Raw genomic sequence first — 18,270 nt, 5'->3', positions numbered from 1 at the left:
ATGTAGCCTAGCGAGTCATTCAGTCCAAAGGCAATTAGGGATGGGCAACAAATGTTGACCTTTCCAGCGACGCCCACATCCCAGGAAGGAAAAAACACTTATCGACTAAACACTATTTTATTTTTGTAGGCAACTTATATAGGGAAGAACATTTACCTTTTTATCTTCCATTGTACTCTCCACAGACTTATAATCTTTTTAGCAAAAAGTCCAGAGTTGCTCCCAGTTTCCTGTGGGTCCCCGTTTCACTGGATGGTAACTTCGAGTGATCATCCCCAGGCACTTTCTTCAGTTTTCAGAGAGTTTCTTTCTTAAATCGCCACCAGCAGTAAAACCTATTCTAATGATTGCTCTTCGCCCTGACCATGCAAGGACAAATCTCCTGGAATCCTCGGAGGTCTGCAGGATGCGTCTCTTCTGCCAGAGACTGTCTCCACCTCCGCACTCTGCTGTGGTAGATCAGAAGACCAGCAACCTGCTCTGTCTGCTGACCACATAGAACTACTATCTGTTTGTGATACTCACTGATTTGTAGGGAAGCCTGGAACCTTTTCTCAAAAAAAGGACTTCCTCTGGTCTCTTCCTCATTGCAATGTGAAGCACATTAACCTTGTATCTAGGTTGAAACACTAATTAGATATCCTTGATCCTAACCCCCTTTCATCTTAACAGTAAATGGACAGTGCACAGCACAACTGTTTATAATCTGATACCTTCAATGCTTTTCTGGGACTTTGGGAGACTCTGTTTACATGTTGAAAACTGGGAGACTGCTGCCATTTTGCACCTTCTTCCCAATAAAACAATCCAGGTCTTACTTTGATCTCTAACAATCAAACCATCCTGGTTTACTGTCAGGCAGACTTCAGAACGAGTCACATGGCCCCATTAATTTACCCAAATATAAAGTCAAAGTCCTAAAATCTATTCATCGTATAAACCTCTTAATTGTAACAAGATGAGCAGAAATATTTTCTGACAAGTTATGATCTGAAAGAGTGATAGAAACAAATTGGATATACATTTAAAATTGAGATATGTGTAAGGGAGTGGGGTTAATTGGATAACTCTTTCAAAGAGTCAGCAGAGGCTTAATGGACCAAATGGCCTCCTGTACTGAATAATAATGTGCTGGTTCTATGTATAGCATGACCATAGTGTGGCTCAATCCCCATCTTCCATTTTGCTTTCTCCCCAGTTCCTCATCGAATGACCTCTCCAACACATGGAACCAAACCAACCTGCACCGTACGTCTGACCAGTTCAGCTCTCTGGGAAGCATGGACAGCCTAGACCAGCCGCCGCCCATCTACCAGCACGGCAGGCTGTCCCCAGCCAAATCCAGCAACAGCATGGACCACATCACTCAGCACAACAAGCGGGATTCGGCCTACAGCTCATTCTCTACAAGTTCCAGCACACCGGACTATACCCTGTCATCTTCCAAGAGTGACAATTCATCTTCCACTGAGCACATATTGAGTAGGATGACCCCATGGGAGGCCACAAGGCCAGGTAATGGACGGCAGAGTCAGAGTGCAGCTGATCAGAACGGCCTGGAGGAGAAACAGGGACATCTAACAAACGAAGATGGAGTGAGCTCACGGCCAGAGGAGCAGCTTTCCTCCAGGCACTACAGCTCGGGCAGAGCAAGCTTCGGGCCGGTGTGGCATGTTCCAGAGAAGAGGATCACCAGCGATAGTCGTGTCCCCAGGAGGGCCTCTCCTCCCCCACCCCCTCCGGTCCGCAGCGATAGCTTCACCGCCACCAAAGTGCACGAGAAAGTGCATATCAGTGGTCTGAGCGATGGGAACGGACCCTCTCGTCACCAGGCCTCGGGCAAGCCTCAGATCCAAGGGAATTGGGCCCAAGAGGTCACTGAGCGTGAGCTGGGGGCTGAGAGCAGGAGGCTAATGCAGGCCAGCCCCCCGTACATGAGCGATGTGTCTCCCCCTGCCTTGTCAGACAATAGCAGGCAGCCTTATGCAAGCAAGCTGCAATATTCCTTGTCCAGCACAGACGTCCGTTTCTCCCAGCCTAATTTCTCCTCCTCTCACCAACGGCAGTACAGCGACGAAAGTACCTTTTATCACACTGACGCCGACTGGACCCGGACAACACCCAGCTCGACATTTTATCACAGCCCCCAGGAACTGTCAGCTGAGAGCTCTCAGTATTATGATCAGACCCAAGCCAGGCCAGCGATATCGGCCCTTGCAGTTCCCACCAGGCTGAGCCCAGACAACAGCAGTCAGAATCGATATTACTGTGTCACCTCCAGGCAGCCCACTCAAGTGGCCACGCGGCCCCCCTGGGTCAAGGTGGAATGCAGGGATGGCGTTAAAGGAGTGAATTACCCCTCCAGCCCATCTCCAAACAACATGGCAGCCCCCAGCACTACCCCCAGGCCCCCCAGATATCAGCCCTCCCCCCCGGACAACAGCAGCCTCTCCAGGCTCGAAGCGGGGGGAAGAGTGAGGATAGGCACACCGGCCAACGGGACACAGAAGCTCAATGAGGAAGAGCGACGTGGCCGCAGCGGCAGTGGTGGCACAGTTTACGGACTGGATCCCAGCACCTCTCAGTCCTACCAGCAACCTGGTTACTCTGACGGAGACCCATACCAACCCTTGGACTCCTGTTGGCTGGAGATGGGCGGAATGATCTCTCCTGACAGGACACCGATGCTTCATTCCCTGGCTCAGGAAAGCAGGAGCCTACAGGCCCCCTGGGCTGATGGTTCTGGCCACCCACCACTGCTCGACGTCAGCCCGCAGAGCAAGCAGCAGCAGCGGAGTGACCGTTTTGCCACCGCCCTGCGTAACGAGATCCAAACAAAGCGGGCCCAACTGCAGAAAAGCAAAAGTGCTGCCGCCTTGACTGGCAACTCGGAGGTGGAAGCAGCTGCCGGCAGCTGCCAGGAGCAGTCCCCACCCAATTCTGCCTCCGCTTCGGATGGTTCCTATTCCGCTTCCTACAAGGATGACTTAAAGGAGGCCCAGGCCCGGGTCCTCAGGGCCACCTCCTTCAAACGGAGAGACTTGGGACCTGTGGTCGCCCCCCGCCAATACCCAATGACAGACCCCCGCACACCTGCTTACCCCGCACCGGCCGTATCTCTTGCTTCCAAGGAGGGTCCTCCCGCGATGATGCCTGGCCATCACAGGGCACCTGTGCAGGCCAGCGCTCACCACCTGGCCCGTGTGGGTGGCAGGAAGAGGCTTACTCCGGAGCAGAAACTGCGCTCCTACTCTGAGCCGGAGAAGATGAACCAGGTGGGCGTGCCAGACGAAGTTCCGGCATCTCAGCCGGGCACAACGCCCCTGAGGTCCTTTGCCGACCGCCGGCAGTTCTTCGAGGTTGTCAGCAAGATGGGCCGCCCTATCCAGGCCTACTGCAGGCCACCACCCAAACAGGGCCCTCTGCCGAGTGGCGGGGAGGCCCAGTGGAGGCTTCCCAGGAAGTGTCACAGCACTGATGCTGAGGAATGTCCTTCCAAAGCCGAAGGCCGAGCCCAGTCCCGCTCACTGAGCTGTGAGAGCGCCACGGGAGCACCTGATCCAGGCAGGAGCTGGCCACTAAGAAACACTGCGGCCCAACCAAGCAGGCTTCCCAGGCAGCCAACTCCCACTGGCAACCTTAATGAACAAGACCCAAGTGGGTACAATGCTGAACCAGAGCGGCTGGGCACTTTTGCGGAATATCAGGCGTCATGGAGAGAGCAGTGGAAGGTCTCAGAGGCTCGGAGCTCTGGAAGGTTCCATTCTGCGGACAATATCCTCGAGCAGAGTTTCCAGGGGCCAGTGGGTCCACAGTATGTGCACGGAAGATCCAGATCCTCCCCTACCTCTGACTTCTATATCCAGGTAATCCATTTTAACCAGCCTTGGTTTCATTATTGTTGATAGTGTGGTTACTTTTTACTAAAGTCAGTAGTTTTCAAGTCCAGAATCAACCACACTCTGACCTCCCAGAGCGAGTGATACACTGCCCACCTCCCAGAGCGAGTGATACACTGCACACCTCCCAGAGCGAGTGATACACTGCACACCTCCCAGAGCAAGTGATACACTGCACACCTCCCAGAGCGAGTGATACACTGCAAACCTCCCAGAGCGAGTGATACACTGCACACCTCCCAGAGCGAGTGATACACTGCAAACCTCCCAGAGCGAGTGATACACTGCACACCTCCCAGAGCGAGTGATACACTGCACACCTCCCAGAGCGAGTGATACACTGCAAACCTCCCAGAGCGAGTGATACACTGCAAACCTCCCAGAGCGAGTGATACACTGCACACCTCCCAGAGCGAGTGATACACTGCACACCTCCCAGAGCGAGTGATACACTGCACACCTCCCAGAGCGAGTGATACACTGCCCACCTCCCAGAGCGAGTGATACACTGCAAACCTCCCAGAGCGAGTGATACACTGCACACCTCCCAGAGCGAGTGATACACTGCAAACCTCCCAGAGCGAGTGATACACTGCAAACCTCCCAGAGCGAGTGATACACTGCAAACCTCCCAGAGCGAGTGATACACTGCAAACCTCCCAGAGCGAGTGATACACTGCACACCTCCCAGAGTGAGTGATACACTGCAAACCTCCCAGAGTGAGTGATACACTGCACACCTCCCAGAGCGAGTGATACACTGCAAACCTCCCAGAGCGAGTGATACACTGCATACCTCCCAAGCGAGTGATACACTGCACACCTCCCAGAGCGAGTGATACACTGCCCACCTCCCAGAGCGAGTGATACACTGCCCACCTCCCAGAGCGAGTGATACACTGCACACTTCCCAGAGCGAGTGGTACACTGCCCACCTCCCAGAGTGAGTGATACACTGCACACCTCCCAGAGCGAGTGATACACTGCCCACCTCCCAGAGCGAGTGATACACTGCCCACCCCCAGAGCGATTGCTGCACTGCGAGCGCACACACTTGCGAATCATTTCATGTTTTTTTTTTAAAATAATTTTTATTGAAAAATGTTGAATTTATACAACAACATCGTACCATAATAAAATACCAACAATAACAATAATGATAGCAATCATAAACATTCGCCCCTCCTCAATGAACAACACAACATATTAACAACAACTTAAATTAACACAATGTTAAGTTACATAACCGTAGAGAGAAAAAAAAATAGAAACTCCCCCCCCCCCCAACCGGGTTGCTGTTGCTATTGACCAAGATACCTATCTTTGAGCCAGGAAGTCCAGAAAAGGCTGCCACCGTTTATAGAACCCTTGTACTGATCCTCTCAGGGCAAATTTGACCCTGTCCAATTTTATAAATCCCGCCATGTCACTGATCCAGGTCTCCACACTTGGGGGCCTTGCATCCTTCCACTGCAGCAAGATCCTCCGCCGGGCTACTAGGGATGCAAAGGCCAGGACACCGGCCTCTTTCGCCTCCTGCACTCCCGACTCCACCGCAACTCCAAAAATCGCGAGTCCCCACCCTGGTTTGACCCTGGATCCAACCACCCTCGACACCGTCCCCGCCACCCCCTTCCAGAATTCTTCCAGTGCTGGGCATGCCCAGAACATATGGGCGTGGTTCGCTGGACTCCCCGAACATCTGGTGCATCTGTCCTCACCCTCAAAGAACCTACTCATCCTAGTCCCGGACATGTGGGCCCAGTGCAGCACCTTAAATTGGATGAGACTAAGCCTCGCACATGAAGAGGAAGAGTTGACTCTCTCCAAGGCATCCGCCCAAGTCCCGTCCTCTATCTGCTCCCCGAGTTCCTCCTCCCATTTAGCCTTCAGCTCCTCCACTGACGACTCCTCCACCTCCTGCATTACCTTATTAATGTCAGCCACCTTCCCCTCTCCGACCCACACCCCCGGAAGCACTCTGTCCATCGCCCCCCGCGAGGGCAGTAAAGGGAAGTCCTCCACCTGTCGCCTAGCAAACGCCTTTACCTGCAAGTATCTGAACATGTTGCCTTGGGGGAGCCCAAATTTATCTTCCAGTTCCCCCAGGCCCGCAAACCTCCCGCCAATAAACAGGTCCCTCAATTTACTGATGCCCACCCTTTGCTACCCCCTAAATCCCCCATCATTGTTCCCCGAGATGAACCGATGATTTCCACCCAATGGAGCCACCTTCTAGCCCCCTGTTTCCCCCTTATGCCCTCTCCACTGTCCCCAGATTCTTAGGGTCGCCGCCACCACCGGGCACGTGGTATACCTCTTAGGAGAGAGTGGCAACGGCGCCGTTACCATGGCACCCAGGCTCGTACCTCTACATGACGCCATCTCCATTCTTTTCCACGCTGCCCCTCCCTCCTCCATCACCCATTTACGCACCATTGACACATTGGCCGCCCAATAGTACCCCAGAAGGTTGGGCAGTACCAGCCTGCCTCTATCCTTCCCTCGCTCCAGGAAAACCCTCTTCACTCTCGGAGTCCCATGTGCCCGCACAAAGCTCAAGATACTGCTAGTCACTCTCCTAAAGAAGGCCCTGGGGATGAAGATGGGCAAGCACTGAAAGAGGAACAAGAACCTCGGAAGCACCGTCATTTTGACGGACTGCACCCTCCCCGCCAACGACAATGGCAGCATGTCCCACCTCTTGAACTCCTCCTCCATCTGATCCACAAGCCTGGTGAAATTATGCTTGTGAAGAGTCCCCCAGTCCCTGGCCACCTGCACCCCCAGGTACCTAAAACTCTCCCTGCCCTCCTAAGCGGGAGCCTACCAATTCCTTCCTCCTGGTCTCCAGGGTGCACCACAAACAACTAACTCTTACCTAAATTTAGTTTATAGCCTGAAAAGGTCCCAAACTCAGCCAGCAGCTCCAACACCCCCGGCATCCCTCCCACCGGGTCCGCCACATACAGTAACAGATCATCGGCATACAACGACACCCTATGTTCCTCCCCACCTCGCACCAAACCTCTCCACCTCCCTGAATCCCTCAACGCCATCGCCAACGGCTCGATTGCCAATGCAAACAACAAGGGGGACAGGGGACCACCCTGCCTGGTCCCTCGGTGAAGCCGGAAGTACTCCGGCCTCCTCCCATTCGTGGCCACACACGCCATCGGGGCCTCATATAGCAGTCTCACCCATCTAATAAACCCTTCACCAAATCCAAACCTCCCCAACACCTCCCATAAGTACCCCCACTCCACTCTATCGAAGGCCTTCTCTGCATCCAGCGCCACCACTATCTCTGCCTCCCCCTCAATCGCCGGCATCATGATGACATTCAACAATCTCCGCACATTCGTGTTCAGCTGCCTTCCCTTCACAAACCCTGTCTGGTCCTCGTGTACAACCCCTGGCACACAGTCCTCTATCCTGGTGGCCAGGATTTTTGCCAGCACCTTGGCATCCACATTGAGGAGAGATATGGGCCTGTATGAACCACACTGCTGGGGGTCCTTGTCCCTCTTTAAGATTAACAAAATCAGCACCCGCGACATTGTCGGGGGGGGCAAAGTCCCCCCTTCCCACTTCATTAAGTGTCCGCACCAGCAAGGGGCCCACTAGGTCCACAAACGTTTTATAAAATTCCACCGGGAACCCATCCGGCCCCGGCGCCTTCCCTGACTGCATCTGCCCGATCCCCTTAACTAGCTCCTCCAGCTCAATCGGCGCCCCCAACCCCGCCACCTGCTCCTCCTGCACCTTCGGGAAAGAAAGCTCGTCGAGGAACCTCTCCATTCCCCCCCTCTCCCCCGTTGGCTCCGACCAGTACAGTTCCCCATTAAAGTCCTTGAAAATCTCATTCACCTCTACCCCCTTCCGCACCACATTCCCACTCTTGTCTCTCACTCCAGCAATTTCCTTAGCCGCATCCCGCTTGCGGAGCTGATGAGCCAGCATCCTACTCGCCTTTTCACCATGTTCGTACACTGCCCCTTGTGCCTTCCTCCACGGTGCCTCCGCCTTTCTAGTGGTCAGCAAGTCAAATTTAGCCTGTAGGCTGCGCCTCTCCCCCAACAGTCCCTCCTCTGGGGCCTCTGCTTATCTCCTGTCTACCTCCAGCATCTTTCCCACCAGTCTATCCCTCTCACTCCTCTCGCTCCTCTCCCTGTGTACCCGGATGGATATCAGCTCCCCACAAATCACTGCCTTCAAAGCTTCCCAGACCATCCCCACCTGGACCTCCCCCGTATCATTCACCTCGAGGTACCCCTCAATACTTGCCCGGACCCTCCTACACACCTCCTCCTCTGCCAACAACCCCACATCGAACCGCCACAACGGGCGCTGGTCCCGCACCTCCCCCATCTCCAACTCTATCCAATGTGGAGCGTGGTCGGAGATTGCAATAGCCGAATATTCGGCCTCCTCCACTCTCGGAATCAGTCCCCTACTCACCACGAAGAAGTCTATCCGAGAATAGACCCTATGTACGTGGGAGAAGAAAGAGTACTCCCGTGCCCTCGGCCTCACAAGCCTCCATGGATCCACCCCTCCCATCTGGTCCATAAACCCTCTCAGTACCTTGGCCGCCGCCATCCTCCTACCTGTCCTAGAGCTGGACCGATCCAGTGAAGGATCCAACACCGTATTGAAGTCCCCCACCATAATCAGACCTCTCGCCTCTCGGTCCGGGACCCGTCCCAGCATACGCCTCATAAAGCCCGCATCGTCCCAATTTGGGGCATACACACTAGCCAGTACCACCTTCTCTCCTTGTAGCCTGCCCCTAACCATAACATACCTACCCCCCTTATCCGCCACCACCTCAGATGCCTCAAACGACACATTTTTCCCCACCAGAATCGCCACTCCCCGGTTCTTCACATCCAACCCAGAGTGGAAAACCTGCCCCACCCACCCCTTCCTCAGACGGACCTGGTCCGCCACCTTCAGGTGGGTCTCCTGAAGCATTGCCACATCTGCCTTTAGCCCCCTCAGATGAGCAAGTACCCTCGACCGCTTCACCGGCCCATTCAATCCTCTCGCATTCCAGGTGACCAACCGGATCAGAGGGCGTCCCGCCCCCCTCCCCCGTCGACTATCCATAGCCCGTCGACTGCCCGCCCCAGGCCAGCACCCCCCCGCCCCACCCAGTCCCCACAGCGACAACACCTCACCTCTGTCCCCCCGGCCCCCACCAGCTCCTTCCTGACCCTGCCAGCAGCAACCCGGTATTCTCCATTGTACTTCCGTGGGTCAGCTAACTTCTGCTGACCCCGTAAACTCCCGCCAAAAACGCGACCCCTCCCAAAGTGGGATCATCCCCCATCCTATCCCTCCTCCAGGCACCGCTCCATCGCGGAGAAGAACCAGTTAAGGCCCCCCCCCCGTCATCGACTCCACCCCCCAGCCCCGCAACGCGGGAAACCACAGGAAAGCCCGCGCTCTCGCACTGCATTTCATGTTTTTTGTACCTTGAAGGTTCCCACAAAGCACCTAAATGTGGCTGGCCCATGCGAGGGTGGGCTGGCTTTACACGGCAGATCGGGGGGAAGGGTTTGAATGTGCCAGTGGTGGCAAAGTCAACGCATGCGCCTATCTTTCGAATGCCCTGTGACTCAACCGAACAGCACCTGAAGAATGGGGCTTCTAAGAAATGTATCTTGCCTGGGCCAGTATCTGGAGGCTGAGTGGTTGATTCCCGGCTGAACTGTCAGCTGCTCACGTTGAATAACATAGAATGATCCACACAGTAACGGACCTTTTGGACCCTATATCTATGGAGGGCATTATGCTCCACTGAATCCTCCTCCTCCTCCATCAGCATACTATTTCCTCTTGCCCATATGTTATTGTCTAGTACCCCTGCACAATGCTTCACGACAACTCCTTGTGGACATTCTCAACAGTCTCTAGGGAAACCCATTTCTCCTAAATTCCTTGCTGTGTTTATCAGTGACTATTTTAGGATGTCTCCTAGATTTGGGCCCTCCCGCCCGGGTCAACATCTTCCTCATGGCCGCTCTGACAAATCACTTCATAATTTTAAAGGGTTCCATTTGCTGCGATGATCAGATTTTAAGTTTGTAACTCAAGGTCTGGCACCAGAGAAATGTGACCCGTGGAAGCCGAAAGAGATGGTTGTTGAAAATACCAAAATGTTCCGCCGCACGTGTTGATAGTCCCACGTGTTGATAGTCGCACGTGTTGATAGCTGTTTGGTTGTCAAGGCAACCAAGGATGTGTGATGTTAATTAACTTACTCCTGGAGCATAAAACCAGGATCATGGATCGCACCTAGAACAGTGTCTGAAGGGAAGTGGTGGCGTAGTGGCAACTGGTGGAATTTAAATTCACTTTGCAAAATATAAAGCTAATCTCCATAATGGTGACCATGACAACAATCTTTGATTGTCGCAAAGACCCATCTGGTTCACTAATTGTCCTTTAGGTAAGGAAATAGAACATAGAACATAGAACAGTACAGCACAGAACAGGCCCTTCGGCCCTCAATGTTGTGCCGAGCCATGATCACCCTACTCAAACCCACGTATGCACCCTATACCCGTAACCCAACAATCCCCCCCTTAACCTTACTTTTATTAGGACACTACGGGCAATTTAGCATGGCCAATACACCTAACCCGCACATCTTTGGACTGTGGGAGGAAACCGGAGCACCCGGAGGAAACCCACGCACACAGGGGGAGGACGTGCAGACTCCACACAGACAGTGACCCAGCCGGGAATTGAACCTGGGACCCTGGAGCTGTGAAGCATTTATGCTAACCACCATGCTACCCTGCTGCCCTGCCGTCTTTACCTGGTCTGGCCTATATGTGACTCCAGACCCACAGCCCTCTGAAATGGCTAAAAGCCACTCAGTTCAGGGGACAGTTAGGGATGGGCAACGAATTCTGGGCTTGCCTGGGGATGTCCTATGAAAGAATTTTTTTTAATGTTGGCCTCCATACCTACGGGGTGCATTTGCTTCAGCGAGAATGCAGTCACTGGGTTGGTTCCTCGGTAGCGAGAGTTGTCCTCTGAGGAGAGATTGAGTTCAGAGCGATGAGAATTGATCACATTGAAGCTAGATTCAGAGACGGTTCGAAAGGTAGATGCTGAGAGGCTGTTTCCCCTGGCTGGAGAGTCTGGATGTAGTGGGGAAAGCCTCATGATAAGGGGGTCGGCTATTCAGGACCGAGATGACTGAGAAATGTCCTCACTCGTAAGGCTGTGAAATTTTGGAATTCTCCACCTCAGAGAGCTGTGGATTCTCAAGTGAGAGGTCAAGGCATTTTGGACTTTTCGGGACTGAAGGGATATGGGGCTAATTCGAGACGGTGGAGTTGTGATCCAAGATCAGCCTGGACCTTATTGAATAGCAGAGCATGCTCACATAGCTGTCTGGTGTACTTCTGCTCCTACATTGTCTTGCCCATGTCACAGGTTACATGTCCTTCTTGATAATACTTTCCTTTGTAGTCAGCTGGTTGTGGCAGCAGATCCTTGAGCCTCAATGCTGGTTTTACCTCCCAGAGCTAAGTTAAAAGCTGGAATTTGCAAATAAATAGAAACTCTTTCCTTTGGTCGGATGGTGGGTATGGGGTGGCAGTGGGTAGTAGGGTGGGGCGGTCGTGGCCGGTAATAGGGGAGGTGATCGTAGTGGGGAGGGTGGGTCATAGTGGGGAGGGTGGGTCATAGTAGGGAGGGTGGGTCATAGTGGGGAGGGTGGGTCATAGTGGGGAGGGTGGGTCATAGTGGGGAGGGTGGGTCATAGTAGGGAGGAGGGAGCATAGTGGGGAGGGTGGGTCATAGTGGGGAGGGTGCGTCATAGTGGGGAGGGTGGGTCATAGTGGGGAGGGTGGGTCATAGTGGAGAGGGTGGGTCATAGTGGGGAGGGTGGGTCTTAGTGGGGAAGGGGGTCATAGTGGGGAGGGCGCGTCATAGTGGGGAGGGTGGGTCATAGTGGGGAGGGTGGGTCATAGTGGGGAGGAGGATTTCTTGCGATTAGTGGGGATGGCGGGTCATAGCAGGTAGTGGGGAGGAGGGGCTGTTGTGGTTGGAGTGTGGGGTCGCAGTGGATGGGGAGGGGGTCGTAATGGGGCGAGGGTGTCATAGTGGTGATGGATCTCGTAGTGCGGGAGATCGTAGTGGGGAAGGGGGTCTTAGTGGGGAAGGGAGGTCGTAGTGGCTTGTGGGGAGGGGGTTCATAGTGGGGAGGGGAGGGTTGTAGCGGGGACAGAGATTGTAGCGGGTTGTGGGGAGGGGGTGTCGTAGTGGGGAGGGACGCTCGTAGTAGGGGGTGGTATTGGGGAGGGGGGCCCGTAGTGGATAAGGGAGGTCGTAGTCCGGACTTTCGGAGGGTAGCAGGTGATGTGGTGGAGGGGTCATCGGGACATAGCGGGTAGTGGGGTGGGGGGCCATAGTGAGGATGAGGGTCGTAGGGAGTTGTGGGGAGGGGGTTGTAGTCACGAGGACGGTTGTAACAGGTAGCGGAGGCGTAATGGATAATGGGCCAGTGGGTCGGAGTGGGTAATGGGGGGGGGTCATAGCTGGTTTGGGGCAGGGGGCCGTAGCAGGTAATGTGGCAGTGGGGGGGGTCATAACAGGTAGTGGGTGGTGGAGTCATTAGGGGAAGATGGTTTCATAGGTTGTGGGGGGTTGTTATTGGGAGAGGTTCGTAGTGGGGAGGAGGGTGATGGTGGGTAGTGGGGTAGGAGCGTCATAGTGGGTGGTGGGGTGGGGGTCATAGTGGGTCATGGATGGGACAGTAGGTAGCAGGTAGTGGGTGCGGGCGTGATGGTGAATAGTGGGGTGGGGTGATGGTGGGTAGTGGGGAGGGGGTGATGGTGGGTAGTGGGGAGGGGCTGATGGTGGGTAGTGGGGAGGGGCTGATGGTGGGTAGTGGGGAGGGCCTGATGGGTAGTGGGGAGGATGTGATGATGGGTAATGGGGAGGGGTATGATGGTGGGTAGTTGGGAGGGGGTGATGGTGGGTAGTGGGGAGGGGCTGATGGTGGGTAGTGGGGAGGGGGTGATGGTGGGTAGTGGGGAGGGGGTGATGGTGGGTAGTGGGGAGGGGCTGATGGTGGGTAGTGGGGAGGGGGTGATGGTGGGTAGTGGGGAGGGGGTGATGGTGGGGAGGGGGTGATGGTGGGTAGTGGGGAGGGGCTGATGGTGGATAGTGGGGAGGGGCTGATGGTGCGTAGTGGGGAGGGGCTGATGGCGCGTAGTGGGGAGGGGCTGATGGTGGGTAGTGGGGAGGGCCTGATGGGTAGTGGGGAGGATGTGATGATGGGTAATGGGGAGGGGTATGATGGTGGGTTGGGGGTCATGGAGGAATAGTGGGGTTCGGCGTGATAGTGGACGGGGGTGGGGTAATAGTGGACGGGGGGGTGATAATGGGTGGGGGGTGGGGGTGATAGTGGGGTAGGGGTGATAGTGGGGTGGGGTGGAAATGATAGTGGGGTGGGGGTGATAGTGGGTGAGGGTGGGGGTGATAGTGGGGTGGGGGTGATTGGGGGTGGGGGTGATTGGGGGTGGGGGTGATAGTGGGGTGGGGGTGATAGTGGGTGGGGGTGATAGTGGGGTGGGGGTGATAGTGGGGTGGGGTGATAGTGCGGTGGGGGTGGAAATGATAGTGGGGTAGGGGTGGGGGTGATAGTGGATGGGGTTGGGGGTGATAGTGGGGTGGGGGTGATAGTGGGGTGGGGGTGGAAGTGATAGTGGGGTGGGGGTGATAGTGGGGTGAGGGTGATAGTGGACGGGGTGGGGGTGATAGTGGGTTGGGGTGATAGTGGGGTGGGGGTGATAGTGGGGTGGGGGTGGAAGTGATAGTGGGGTGGGGGTGATAGTGGGGTGAGGGTGATAGTGGACGGGGTGGGGGTGATAGTGGGTTGGGGGTGATAGTGGGGTGGGGATGATAGTGGGGTGGGGGTGATAGTGGGTGGGGGTGATAGTGGGCAGGGGTGGGGGTGATAGTGGAGTGGGGGTGCTAGTGGACAGGGGTGGGGTGATAGTGGGGTGAGGGTGATAGTGGGCAGGGGTGGGAGTGATAGTGGGGTGGGGGTGATAGTGGGGTGGGAGTGGGGTGATAGTGGGTAGGGGTGATAGTGGGGTGGGGGTGATAGTGGGGTGGGGTGATAGTGGGCAGGGGTGGGGGTGATAGTGGGGTGGGGATGATAGTGGGGTGGGGGTGATAGTGGGCAGGGGTGGGGGTGATAGTGGGCAGGGGTGGGGTGATAGTGGGCTGGGGTGGGGGTGATAGTGGGGTGGGGATGATAGTGGGGTGGGGGTGATAGTGGGCAGGGGTGGGAATGATAGTGGGGTGGGGGTGATAGTGGGGTGGGGGTGATAGTGGGGTGGAGGTGATAGTCGGGTGGGGGTGATAGTGGGCAGGGGTGGGGGTGATAGTGGGGTGGGGGTGATAGTGGGGTGGGGGTGATAGTGGGCAGGGGTGGGGGTGATAGTGGGCAGGCGGTGATAGTGGGGTGGGGTGATAGTGGGCAGGGGTGGGGGTGATAGTGGGGTGGGGGTGATAGTGGGCAGGGGTGGGGGTGATAGTGGGCAGGGGTGGGGGTGATAGTGGGCTGGGGTGGGGGTGATAGTGGGCAGGGGTGGGGGTGATAGTGGGGTGAGGATGATAGTGGGGTGGGGATGATAGTGGGCAGGGGTGGGAATGATAGTGGGGTGGGGGTGATAGTGGGGTGGGGGTGATAGTGGGGTGGAGGTGATAATCGGGTGGGGGTGATAGTGGGCAGGGGTGGGGGTGATAGTGGGGTGGGGGTGATAGTGGGCAGGGGTGGGGGTGATAGTGGGCAGGCGGTGATAGTGGGGGTGATAGTGGGGTGGGGTGATAATGGGGTGGGGTGATAATGGGGTGGGGTGGGGGTGATAGTGGGGTGGGGGTGATAGTGGGCAGGGGTAGGGGTGATAGTGGGGTGGGGGTGATAGTGGGGTGTGGGTGATAGTGGGGTGGGGGCGATAGTGGGGTGGGGGTGATAGTAGGCAGGGGTGGGGGTGATAGTGGGTGGGGGTGATAGTGGTGTGGGGGTGATAGTGGGGTGGGGGTGATAATGGGGTGGGGGCGATAGTGGGGTGGGTGTGATAGTGGGTGGGGGTGATAGTGGGGTGGGGGTGATAGTGGGTAGTCCCGTTCATGGGGGCGCAATCTTAAATGTTGAAACAGTGTCTCAGGGTTATCAAAATTGGTATTAAGAAGCGTCTTCACACAAAGAGAGTGGAAATCTGGAGGTTTCTCCTCAAAAACCTGTTGAAGCTGTGGGTCAGTTGAAAATTTCAACATAAAATTGACAATGCTGTTAGGTCGGTGACCTCCTAAAGGAGATGGGGTCAAAATGGGTCAGTGAAGTTGAAATACAAATCAGTCATATTCTGATTGAATGGCAGGATGGCTGCGAGGGGCTGAATGGCCCTCTTGGTCTGATCTTTCTGTGTAATTTTGTCTCGACATTATTGCAGCACCAGGTTGTGCTTGGTCCCTTTCACAAGTGCACATTTACAGAGCAAGGAGTGTAAATAAGGAGGGTTATTGGGTGGCTCATGTTTACACACCTTGAGTTTCTTTGGAATGAGTGTACACTTACATAAGTACCTGAAGCAGCATTGCACAGTCAGACCTTTGTCACCCGCCATAGTCTATCACTGTACTCCCCACTAAGGCAGCATGTGCCGACCTGCCCCATTCACCTCTGCTGCTACTTTAAAGTATGATCTTTGTTTCCGTTCCCAGCCAGCATGCTTACTCATTCTCGGGATGGGGGAGTCTCTGGCGAGGCCCGTGTCTCGTGCCCACCCCGGCTGCTCAGTGAAGGTGTTGGCGAGCTGCTTTCCACTGGGGCTGCTGTACACTCAGAGAGCCGGGCCAGGGGGCACTTAATGGGTCAACCATGCTGGTGTGTGTCTGGTGTCACCTCTCGGCCTGACCCGGTTAGGACAGCATGCTCTGAAGGCCATCAGTGCACCAGTTTGTTTTTATGACAGTCCGGCAGCTTCGTGGTCGCAGTTACTTATTCTCCTTTATATTTCCAGATGTCTTTTTTTTAAGAACTGCACTCAGTTTCTCAAACTGCTGTGGTGAACTTTTGAAGGCAGTTTCTTTCGGTTATCAATCTAGAAACCACCCTGAAGAGAGAATGAGAGAGAAAAATACTCTCCCAATGTGCACCCTGGGCTGCTCTAGACTCTCTCGCCCCTCCCAGACTCCGATGATGGGCCAGATGTTACACATTTCTTACGTCATTGCTCATGTGGAGTTAGTCACTGATGTTGACAGTAAGAAATTGTATTGCACCACATTGAGGGGCCTCTGATCAAAATTCCCATCACCCAATCAACCTCAGTTCCCATCGGTGCACGAGTGGTTGCGTTAGGCAAAGCCATATGAGCGTGGGCGAATTGGCCATTCCCAGCCCTGTTGTGGGTAAGGGACCATTCCCGATTGTGGAATCCCCATTTTTATTTGGAGGTGACGTGGCAAAGCTCCCCAGGGAGAAGAGTAATTGGGATTGTCAACCCTACCAGCATCTCTGGGAATGAATGAATCTCCAGGACATTGCTTCATACAACTGAGGCAAATCAAATCGCTCCCAAAGCAGACATGTTGATGCTAGATCAGTTGTTCATTTTAAATCTCAGATCGTTCATTTTTTTGTTCTAGAAACATTGAAAAAAGGAGCAGGAGGAGGAAATTCGGCCCTTTGAGCCTGCTCCACCATTCATTATGATCATGTCTGATCAACCAAATCTGTAACCTGTTTCCTCCTTCCCCCCCATATCCTTTGATCCGTTTCGACCCAAGTGGTATATCTAACTGCTTCTTGAAAACATACAATGTTTTGGCCTCAACTACTTTCCATGGTAGCAAATTCCACAGGCCGACCACTCTCTTGGTGGAGAAATTTCTCCTTATCTCTGTCCTAACTGGTCCACCCCGTATCCTCAGACTGTGACCCCCGGTTCTGGGCTCCCTCACCATTGGGAACATCCTTCCTGCATCTGTCCTGTTGTGTCAGAATTTCATAGGTTTCTCTGAGATTCCCCTTCATTCTTCTGAACTCCAGTGAAAATAATCCTAATCGACTCAATTTCTCCTCGTACATCATTCCCTCCATCCCAGGAATCAGTCTGGTGGATATCCAAAGAAATGTGGGGCAAAGGCGGAAATATGTAGTTAGATCATCAATCAGCCATGATCTCACAGCATGAACAGGCTGAAGGTGCTGAAATGGCCTTCTCCCGTTCTTGTAATCTCTCCCCAAAATAGATGTGGCGGTGAAATTGCTCTTGGCGGAAGTTCAAAACAAAGTCAGTGGAAAAGTGGTGTTAAGTTGAGATGTTTCCACACTTTTGCCCAATTTTCCGAGCTCCATTTCACCCCGCCTGCAAAATCCAGTGGCACAGTTTAGGGACTGACTCCTCTTGCCAAGAACTGTTTACATGAGGCCTTAACCCTACAATTATCTGGTTAGGACACATTCCTGAGTATAGGGAAACCAAAGTGGTTTAAGATGGGATAAGTGCAGGGTACATTAGGATAAATCAAGGGGGCTTGTGAACTGCACAGGAAACCAAAGGCTGCACAGTTAGCAATCTCTTGCTCTTCCTCCACTTAAACAAACCCCCCCCTCCCACCCAACCTCCCGCACTAATCCCAACACCAGCCCACAGCCAAGATCTCTACACTTTAACAGGGCTTGGTTTCAAAATTAGCTGCTTCGCATTGCATGAAATACAGACTACAGATGTCAAATAATAGGTTGATGAATAGAACTTTCCTGTTGTAACCATTCTGCAGGAGGTTCCCATCGATGTGAGAAGACATCCAGAAGGTTACCAGAAGGCGATGGATCGTTCCGCTCTTACAGCTGGAGGAGGAAGGGCAAGCCTGCCCGTAAGGTGGGTAAATAAAAGCAGCGCCAGGCAGTGGTGTGCAGTCACGTGACACTTAAACCGTGGATCCATGAGCCAAAATGTCTTGTGGTCTTATTTTAATGATGCCGGACGCTGGATTTTTATCCCCGGGAAGGGTTGTTTTTTGGAAGTTATCCCAGGATATTTAGCTTCTCCCACACTGAAATTATAGCTCCCTGCAATGAAACATGGTCAGATGTCTTCAACAATTGATCGTGCCCTAAAGCAATTGTGTAATTCAGTGGAAAGCCTGAGTGAGGACTGGTTAACTCAAAGCTTTTAGACAAAAAGCAAAATGGCAGCTTAGGGGCGGGAAATCAGGAAACGCTTTACCCCCCCCCCCCCCCCCCCCCCCCCCCCGCACACACGCGCGCGCGCACACACACACACACCCACACAAGGGGGTGGGGGCCAGAGGGAGCTTTCAGAAT

General features: G+C 54.2%; 1 protein-coding gene across 8 annotated transcripts in view; it reads left to right on the top strand.

The window, feature by feature from the left end:
* The window catches only part of shroom2a (shroom family member 2a), a 334,620-nt gene that overhangs the window by 269,381 nt on the left and 46,969 nt on the right, over positions 1 to 18,270 (top strand). For all 8 annotated transcript variants that reach the window (XM_038802577.1, XM_038802578.1, XM_038802582.1 and 5 more), the window contains 2 exons: positions 1,199 to 3,866; positions 17,724 to 17,824. In XM_038802577.1, coding sequence (XP_038658505.1) covers positions 1,199 to 3,866; positions 17,724 to 17,824 — 2,769 coding nt within the window. The remainder of the gene's footprint in view (positions 1 to 1,198; positions 3,867 to 17,723; positions 17,825 to 18,270) is intronic.

Source organism: Scyliorhinus canicula, chromosome 7 (assembly GCF_902713615.1).
Source record: "Scyliorhinus canicula chromosome 7, sScyCan1.1, whole genome shotgun sequence".
Classification (NCBI taxonomy): Eukaryota; Metazoa; Chordata; class Chondrichthyes; order Carcharhiniformes; family Scyliorhinidae; genus Scyliorhinus; species Scyliorhinus canicula.
This window is presented reverse-complemented; position numbering and strand designations above follow the sequence as displayed.